This window comes from Gymnoscopelus braueri (genome assembly GCF_963280865.1).
Source record: "Gymnoscopelus braueri genome assembly, chromosome: 4".
NCBI classification, from domain to species: Eukaryota; Metazoa; Chordata; class Actinopteri; order Myctophiformes; family Myctophidae; genus Gymnoscopelus; species Gymnoscopelus braueri.
In genome coordinates this window covers 37,599,757-37,609,756 of record NC_137605.1, presented here as the reverse complement: position 1 = coordinate 37,609,756, position 10,000 = coordinate 37,599,757, and the positions used below count along the sequence as shown (strand labels likewise).

Below are 10,000 nucleotides of genomic sequence, written 5' to 3'. Positions count from 1 at the left end.
GTCCTTCTGTCTGTTTGCTACTGGGGTTTCTCTGTCATTCTGACTTCTACCCATCTGTATGGTTCTCTGATAGTCTTTCTGTGTACCTGGTTCTTTGTCTGTCTATAGGTCTGTCTGTTTATCAGTCAGTCCGTCCGTCTGTCTGTCTGTCTGCCTGCCTGTGTCTGTCTGTCTGTCTGTCCGTCTCCCATCTCCTATGTCTCTATCAGACTCGCTGGGACTAAAATATACCAGGAGCTCCAGCCGGTCTGAAACTGAGACCTGGAATGTGCTGTTGCTGAGCTCACACACACACACACACACACACACACACACACACACACACACACACACACACACACACACACACACACACACACACACACCTTTGCAAGGAAATACGCATGCAAGCATGCATCTTTGCAAGCGTACTAGTACATGAGCACGCAAACACGTACACAGGTGCACACACACACACACACACACACACACACACACACACACACACGCATGTGCACACACACGCATGTGCACGCACGCACGCACGCACGCACACACAAACAAAAACACACACGCACGCACGCACGCACGCACACACACATGGTTTCACAGGCAGACAGGTGCAGAAGCACAACTTTTTATGCGCACAAGTGCACGTGTATTTACTCACATACAGTAGGCTACATGCACCATCACATACCTTCACACTCACCTATCGATTCACATATCACATGCTCTCACACGCACGCACGCACGCACGCACACACACATGCAGTATGCAAATGCATGCACACACGCAAACACAGGCGCGAGCGCACACACACACACACACACACACACACACACACACACACACACACACACACACACACACACACACACACACACACACACACACACACACACACACACACACACACACACACACACACACACACACACACACACACACAGTATCATTGCCTATGGTCTCTGTTTAGAGGAGACAGTGCCCCCTGGTGTGGATCTAACAGTATTGCCAACTATCACCCCACACTATTTGAAAAGGTCTCAGTTACTGCTCTGGGGTGGATTACTTATGCCTAGAACAATGACACCACCTGTATTGTCCAAAAACGCAAACCTCTGTCTGCAGTATTTTCCAATCAGACTAAAGTAAGCTGTTGAAGAGGTAACTGATCCAATAATGATCACCAACATGTAGCACCTAAAGAATGTTTTTTATTTTACTGATGACTTAACTTCACACTGGCCACACACACACACACACACACACACACACACACACACACACACACACACACACACACACACACACACACACACACACACACACACACACACACACACACACACACACAGTACAATTATCAGTGTTAATTTATCCATTTGTAACTCTGATTTACTCCTTTGTACAACACTCTCAGAGAAACATTTACAGAGGATTTTTACTGTGGCCTCTGTGACCTCAGAAGCCATGTCTTGTTTTAGTTCTTCAAGTATTATTCAATACAATAATGTACTTTCTTAAAACTGTAGTTGTCCCACTTGTGTTGGGGTCTATATGAAACATGAAACATCTCATTTTTGTCCTATAGGCAAAAAAAAACTGCCACTATAAAGCTGTGTTTTGATTGTCTCTCTGACTCCATATAACATGTCCATGTGTCATACTGTATGCAATGTTTATGGTTATATTTGCTTCAGTGTTCAAGCTATAATACCTTCATGTTAACAGAATTTTCGATCAGTTAAGCTGTAGGTGCAACTTAAACATGTTTTTCACTATTTGTTTGTCTATACACAGGGGTTTAGGTATATAGCAAAAGTATAATTTATTTAATGTTTCTTGAGAAACAGCTAGGATTCAATACTTGCAGTGAATGACCTAAATGCTATAATCAGATTCTTTGATATTATTTTGCATATTTCAGAATGAAACACCAACAGCATGTCTGACAGAGTCCCTAGCTCTTTATTTAAAACAAAAATACATTCATACATATCTAATGTGAGATACAGTATCAGATAAATATGCATCAACATTAGTAGTTATATTCATACAATAAATCATAATTGTTATCATTCATATTGTTTGTCTTTAATTCATCAATTTGATTTGATTTGACTGGTAATGTAGTTTATTACTGCTAAGGAAGATTACATTTGAATAGGCTAATATGATTTTCTTTTATAATGCCACAAAATATTGTGTCTCCTTTGAATCAGATTTAGATAAATGTAATGGATTCATATTCAAGATTCAAGAGTATCGGTGAGCAACTTGTGACCTATAGAAATGTGTCTCATACAAAGATATTTCCTTTACTTGTAGGTTTGTCTGGGTATACTCTTCTTAAGGCCCACAGTCATGAATTTCAAATTGTAGTGGTGTAGTACAGTATATTAGCAGTTAGACGGTTGTATAAACATGTACAATACATACAATACAACATAATACATGAAACATGTTATGTCACCTCTCTAAGTTAAGTCTAAGTGGGGAATGGAACCTCTAATTCTGTAATTTACTAAGCTGCTTGATACAAGCATATACAAGGTTGTGTTTTAATAAAAAGGGGGGGATGCTATTCATCAGGAACAATTCATTAATAATTCTTCCTAGATGTGTATGTGTAAACACGCTTCGCAACAGTCTGTGGCAGCCAACACCACTTTAGTGGTTTGTTTTTGTGTATACAGCGCTGTATATGTGAACATGCCTCTTGGTTGATGAATAGCCAATATTAATTGGCCAAATAATGATTATGATGTCTGTCTGTTCCTTTTTTTATACTATCACCTCACTCCAAAACCCTCAACCAAGAACTTTCATGGTTTTGGGTTTCAGTGCAATGTGCTGTGCTGTATCACATGCCTCCCAACAGAGGTCAGAACGCCTGTAATAATAATAAATAGGCAACACACAGTGGTTCTCAAAGTGGATTCTATGGACTCTCATGGGTTCCTTTGGGGGGTTCTAAATGGACCCTTACAAGTCTAGTAACTCTGACAGTATACAAATGGAACCAAATGGACCCGTTCCATTTGTATACTGTCAGAGTTACTAGACTTGTAAGGGTCCATTTGTATACTGTCAGAGTTAAGGGGAGACCTTTAAATGCAAAGGTTTTAAAGAACCACTGCAGTACACCCTGTTTCAGATGAGCCACTAAAAAGTGGTGGAAGAAATTAAGGAGTGAGTTACGCCTCCCGCAGGCCGCTGTGCGCACTGCGTGGAGAGCGCGCGCACAGAGACACACGTGTGTGGGGTGCATGCTTTACATTCGTGCACGTGCACGTGCGTTTCCCCTGAACTGGATTTCCCGGCTGCTTTTCATTGCTTGTCTGCTTCTTGACATTATGATCAACTGTTATCAAGTGCAGGTGCACAACAAGGAAGGAGAACTATGACAGTATTATAGCGTTACGTTACCTTAGAGCAGTGGTTTCCAAACTTTATAGCTCAAGACCCAAAAGAGAAATGTAATGTCTCCCTGGAATTATGACCCAAACTAGTGAAAATAACAGATCTACAAGCTCACAATGCATCATGTTGTGAGCTTGTAGATCAGCTATTTTCACTTTTCTTCTTCTTTTTTTTCATATATGAAGTTCTTTTGAAAAATGTTTGAAATTCTTGTTATCTCTGAACATTTTAGATTTTACTCTTTTTTTCCATTAATCTTTTGAATTTATTTTATTTTTATTTTCATTGTAGGAAATGAAAACAACAAAACAAAACAAAAAACTGACATTTACTCACGACCCATAAAATGGATCCGCGACCCACAAATAGGTCCCGACCCACTGTTTGGGAACCACTGCCTTAGAGTATTTTGTCTAGTTTTCACATTCTGGCTGCAATAGATGTAATTAAATTGACGCTGTGTATGCACCAGCACACAATAAACCCTTGAGTTGTGACGAGGAAGAGTAAAAAAGTAAAAGTAGCAAAGAAATAGGCAATATAGTGTAACAACAGGATAGGTGGGCACTATAGGGATATCTGGGCACCTCCATGTAACATTGGCTATTTTGTTCAAAATGTTCAAAAATAAAATATTTGGAAAATGTTTTTAAGTAAAGTAAACATGATTAGAACATGCTTAAACATTCGACAATTATAAGGTCTAATATTTCTACAATTGCTACAAATAGCTACAAAACCTGTATATCCAGTCATTTTCAAAGAAGTTGAAGGATAAAATCAAGTCTAATATGTCTATTCTGACATGTGCCGTGCATGTTCATATCATGTATACTTTACATTATTTAAGAACATTTTTCAAATATTTTTTTTTTTTTTAACATTTTGGACAAAATAGCCAATTTTACATCGAGGTGCCCAGATGTCCTATAGTGCCCACTTATCCCGTATCCCTGTATCCTGCAATAGCATAGCAAGGACTGTTCTTACTGTAAAAGAAGTGAAAAGTAGTATATAGGCATTTCTCCTCTCTCTCTCTCTCTCTCTCTCTCTCTCTCTCTCTCTCTCTCTCTCTCTCTCTCTCTCTCTCTCTCTCTCTCTCTCTCTCTCTCTCTCTCTCTCTCTCTGCTCTCCTCTCCTCTCCTCCTTTACTCTCGTAGTGTTTGGTTTTGTTCTGTGGCTCCATTTCAGAGGCACAAGGGGGCGGAGATGGAATATTCAGATGAGCCGGAGTGACAGCTCCTGTTTCCCAATACAAACTCCACTGGCTCCTTCTATTCCTTCCAACTCCTCACTTCATAGTTGTGCGTACTAAAAACATCGGACGCTAGGGGATCAAGACGCATGCCACATTATGCCTCTATGTGGGCACTTTAACTGATCTTTCGGGGCCGGTTTTTTTTCCCTCGGTTAGGGGTTGTGGAGGGAGGATTCCTTTTTTTTATTTATTTACATTGTCTGATGATTGTTTACACAGCTGATTATTGAGCTGAACCTTTCTTTTGTGTTGCTGTTCGCCGCCTTTGCGCTTTTTTTTTTTCCTTTTTGGAATCGGCGACGTAGACCGCAACGACTGACTCACCAATGTCCTATCCTCAGGGTTACCTCTACCAGCCCCCGGGCTCTCTGGCTCTGTATTCGTGTCCGGCGGCTTACGGGGCTTCAGCCCTGGCCGCCCCGAGGAACGAGGACCTGGTGGCGAGGTCCTCCTCCTCGGGCTCAGCCTTCAGCCCTTACCCCGGATCGGCTGCTTTCTCCGCGTCGGCGGCGGGTGCAGGGTTCTCAAGTCCATTGCCATACTCCACAGATCCGACCACGGGATTCCCATCTTACATGGTAAAAAATATTCACTTATTTTACTTGACATGTGAATTTATAAACTAAAGTCAGAAATAGCAGAATTGCATCTTGCTTCTTTTTTTTTTTTTAGGGAATTCACATTTTGAATTCCCTAAAAAAAAAAGAAGCAAGATTAATTGCGTAAAATGTTAACCCGCCTTCTAGTGCAGATAAAGTGCCAGAACGTGTATAGCCTGCAGTTGGATATCATTTAGTAATAGCTACATAGTTAATGTAGGCCTATGATAAGTAGGCCTATATGAAGAACTTTTTTCATGGCAAAATGTATTATAAATCTTATTTTGTGGCAATCACCAAACAGCTAATTTGTCTTCATTAAGACCTATTTAAAAAAAAATTGCAATGAGTAACAACTCTTTGTATTGCTAATTATGTCGACGTGGTTCCTCACTTTGAGCTGCAATTATATTTGGATCTGTGGCCACTGAGCTGTCGTTGCATGTTTGTGTCATCATGGGAAATACTGGACATTGTATTGGTTTTTTTCTTCTGTAAAGCACCACGGGACGAGGGCCTTGAATTTATTTTTTGAGAAGAATAAACGCAATTTGAACATGAAAAGATGGATCACAAATGCTAATGTCATGGGCACTTCAAGCGTTTTAGGGAAAGGTACACACCAAGTGATTTGCTAATGGGATTTGTAATGCTGCTAAGAGATGATGTTAACAAATCAGGGCGGCCACAACAAAACAAAAAACACACGCCGAAAAGAAAAAGAGGAAGCTATAAAAGATGTTTAGAGATAATTGAAATGTTCCATTTTATTGTGGATCTGGTAGCTTACCATAATTTGAGTTATAAAATGTACCAATGATCCAAACAGTTAACTAGCCTATATTAGTTAACAACTGCGGCCTATACTTTTACGCACGGGGCGTTATATCACCTTCCAATTACTGTCAAGTTCAGCGACAACTATATTGGCAACCATTAATTACCAAAACAAAAATCAAAACATGCAGGCCTGTTGTTATTTGTTTACTGATTGGGCTACTGATGTTTACTTTATTATTCATAGATTCATAGTTTTGACCAGGGGTCATTGCCAGGCTGGCTTGTGGTGGACATTTTTGTCAAAATTGTATTTTTTTTTGCCATGGACATGCAAATGAGAGGACAATAATATTACCAGAAACACATGAAGAGCTATATAGCCTTACATTGCCTTTACAGGACTGTAACTCTGCGAGTGCACAAATGGAACCAAATGGACCCTATCGGGTCCATTTGGTTCCATTTGTGCACTCTCAGAGTTGAAAATAAAAAAGTTTAGAGAACCACTGTCCTCGTGGACTATATAGTGTCATAGTAAATCAGTGTCATAGCCTACATTATTCTGAAGAAATCCTGCAGACTGACATTCAGTAATTGGGTCTTATGATGATCAAAATAAGAACATTATAATTGACCCCCCCCCCCCCTCCCCCACACCCCCCCTCAGAGCTCTCCCTATGACGCGCACGCGACCAGCATGGCCGGGGCACTGGGCTATCACCCGTACGGCAGCCCCGGGTATCCGTACCAGCTCAACGACCCGGCTTACCGCAAGAACGCCACCAGGGACGCGACGGCCACCCTGAAGGCCTGGCTGGCGGAGCACCGGAAGAACCCGTACCCCACCAAAGGCGAGAAGATCATGCTGGCCATCATCACCAAGATGACCCTGACGCAGGTCTCCACCTGGTTCGCCAACGCCAGGCGGAGGCTCAAGAAGGAGAACAAGATGACGTGGGCGCCGCGGAACAAGAGCGAGGACGAGGACGAGGAGGACGGGGACCCCGTCGGTGGTGGCGGGGAGAGGAGGAAGGAGGCGGAGGAGCGGTCGGAGAAGAACCTGGACAACAGCGAGGCTTCGGCGGAGGATGAAGGTGGGTATCGTATGGGGTATGATCCCCCAGTGACGGAGCTCAATGATCCGTTTAACAATGCAAGGGGGTCGGGGGATAAATGCCCAGCGCTTTTTATTTACCGCTCCTTCAATGTGATTAATGGCCGGCCACTGGCGATGGAGACACATATAATATAGCAATCACCAGGAGTGGTCTCAATGCAATTGGGCTATTATTATTATTATGGCGGATATTCTCCATGATGACATTTATGTGGTATTATGGGAAAGGACAAGTGTTATTGTTACCATGTCATAGTGATGTTATAATTAGGGCTTGTGTTTAGATTAGTATCATTGATGGCTTAACATGCCAGTGGTTCTAGTAGGCCTACAAATACATGAGTGTTATTTTAAATACTTTTGACAACATGAGGGCCTGAAATAATTATTTAGGTCTGGCTCTGGCTATAGGCTTATATCTTATTCATACTATTAGTAATTTGTTTATTTTATTTTGGCCATCCTTTGTTTTTCTAAATAGCCTGTTGTTATAGCTAGCCTATAATAAAATAATAATAATAATAATAATAACAACAATAATAATAATAATAGACTCTGCATAACTGTTATAGATGCATTTAGCCTATTACTGCATTCAAAACACATTTCACACATATAGCTCTCAAATTATTATCATCGAAATTAGGATTCATTTATCTTATTATTTATCATCTCTGTCTGTTTTCCTCCCCTGAAGGTATCAGCTTGCACGTCGACACTCTGACGGACCACTCCTGCTCCGCAGAGTCGGACGGGGAGAAAGTGAGCTGCCGCGTGGGGGACCTGGGCTCCGATCGCGCCAGGGACAAATGCGACGACGACGACCACGACCTGGAGAGCGACGATCAGCGCGGACAGCTCTCCCCCAAAGCCGTCACGTCATCATCATCGCCCCTGACAGGAGAGGAAGCGTCGCTCCTCAGCCATCACCACCACCTGCACCACCACCATCATCTTCTCCACCAGCAGCTCCTTAACCAGCGCAACGAGGATTTGGCCCGGAACCTCAGCGGCAGCAACAGTAACAACAACAAGTCGTCTTCGCCATGCCTCGACAACAGAATCACGTCTTCTTCAGGCGCGCCCCAGAACCCGACAGTCAAACCCAAATTGTGGTCGCTGGCGGAGATCGCTACCTCGGACCAAAAGCAACAGCATCATCATCATCATCATCATCCACAGCATCATCAACCCGGGCAGCCGGGCTGCCCCCCTAACGTTGGCCTACTCGCTTCCCCCACGCCATCGACCACGTCCAGCGCCGTCTACCCCGCCTCCTCCATCCTGGGAAGACCTATTTATTACACCTCTCCGTTTTATAGCAACTACACGAACTATGGCAACTTCAGCCCGCTGCAGGGCCAAGGGATTCTGCGGTACAATTCGTCGGGAATGAGCGTCGCCGCCGCCGCTCACGCTGCTGCCGTGGCCGCGGCCGCTGCAGCCAACGAGGGGCTCAGCTGCAGCCCGTCGGCCCTGGAGCAGCACAAACTACACTCTGACTCTGCTGCTGCCCTCGTTAAGTCAAACCCAAACCACATTGTTGTCGAGCAGCAGCAGCATTTCAGACCCGCAAATTTAGAGTCAAAGAAAGGTACGTAATTGTGCTACCACCACCACCACCGACCTGACTGAGCAACCGTCAATGCTAGAGCCTCTTGGATCAAGACTATCATAGGTGTATTTTATCGAGTCTGACTTTTACTTTCGTGTCTTGATCCAAGGCTACGTCAATGCAGCAAATCAATATAGGGAATTTGTTTCTGTGCAATTAGTTTTTTCCCCACCTTTTTTTCCCCTGGAATAATCAATTTATATTTGAGTTGCGTTTATCTCGGTTTCACTAAAACCACATTGAATCGTTAAATAGTGGCAGGCAGCAGTTTTAAGTTGCAGGTGGCTTGTATTAGGTGGCTTTATAAGAAAGGCCAAAATGTAAACGACTGCGCAAGACTGTCTACAAGAACTAACAATATACCACTAAATATTCATGCAGTACAGGTTCCAAATTGACCCCATCATAAGCGCGCGCGCACTTACGCGCACACGTGCTCAATCTCTCTCTCTCTCACACACACACACACACACACACACACACACACACACACACACACACACACACACACACACACACACACACACACACACACACACACACACACACACACACAGTGGCAGCCCACGAGTGCAATAAGAAGATAAATGTTGCCATATCTATAAGTAGCTAGTGATTCTATTTTGAACGCCATCTCTGATGTTTCTGAGTGCATGCAGAGACAGTAGGCCCAAAATCTGATCGTTCAGCCCAGGGTAATTTATAATTACATATAACCAACATCATTAAGTTATAGGCCTGCTTTGCTCTGTGCAGCTATGTATGTGTGAACTTTTCAACTTTAGGCTGCCTTCTTCTAAAACGTCACTCCGGTCATTGGATATGTATGGTTACACATTCTTTGTGCATACTGTGTGTGAGCCCATGCACATACTGTTGGATACAGTTGTTGTTTTAATACCAGCATTGAGGCTCTCTTTGGAAATCAAGCACTTAATAGTATAGTGCAGTGGTTCTCAACCTGTGGTTCGGGACCCGCAGGGGGGTCCCCGCATGATGGGGGGGGGGTCCCCAGATGACAGTGAAGTGACAATTTAAGGACTTTTAAGACATTTTTAACACCTACACAAAAGAAAGAAAGAAAATAGAAAGTAATCAACAAACTATAAAAACTGGTCAAACATGGCCAAATTGTCAAATAATATGAGGCAAAAATTATGAAAATAGCTGATCTACAAGCTCACAACGCCCAGCAACGCGAGACGTTGTGAGCTTGATCTGC

The 10,000-nt window shown here is 42.9% G+C and overlaps 1 protein-coding gene across 1 annotated transcript; it reads left to right on the top strand.

The window, feature by feature from the left end:
- Positions 1–4,736: 4,736 nt before the first annotated feature.
- irx2a (iroquois homeobox 2a) lies at positions 4,737–9,923 on the top strand. The gene is made up of 3 exons (XM_080426970.1): positions 4,737–5,245; positions 6,714–7,140; positions 7,861–9,923. Exons 1-3 carry the CDS (start codon positions 4,994–4,996, stop codon positions 8,763–8,765), a joined length of 1,584 nt encoding a protein of 527 aa, XP_080283096.1. The 5' UTR covers positions 4,737–4,993; the 3' UTR covers positions 8,766–9,923.
- The last annotated feature ends 77 nt before the right edge of the window (positions 9,924–10,000 follow it).

Coding starts and splice junctions, on each gene's coding strand:
- irx2a (XM_080426970.1), top strand. CDS start 4,994: ATGTCCTATCCTCAGGGTTACCTCTACCAGCCCCCGGGCTCTCTGGCT. Junction 5,246..6,713: donor CGGGATTCCCATCTTACATG/GTAAAAAATATT, acceptor ACCCCCCCTCAG/AGCTCTCCCTATGACGCGCA. Junction 7,141..7,860: donor GGCTTCGGCGGAGGATGAAG/GTGGGTATCGTA, acceptor CCTCCCCTGAAG/GTATCAGCTTGCACGTCGAC.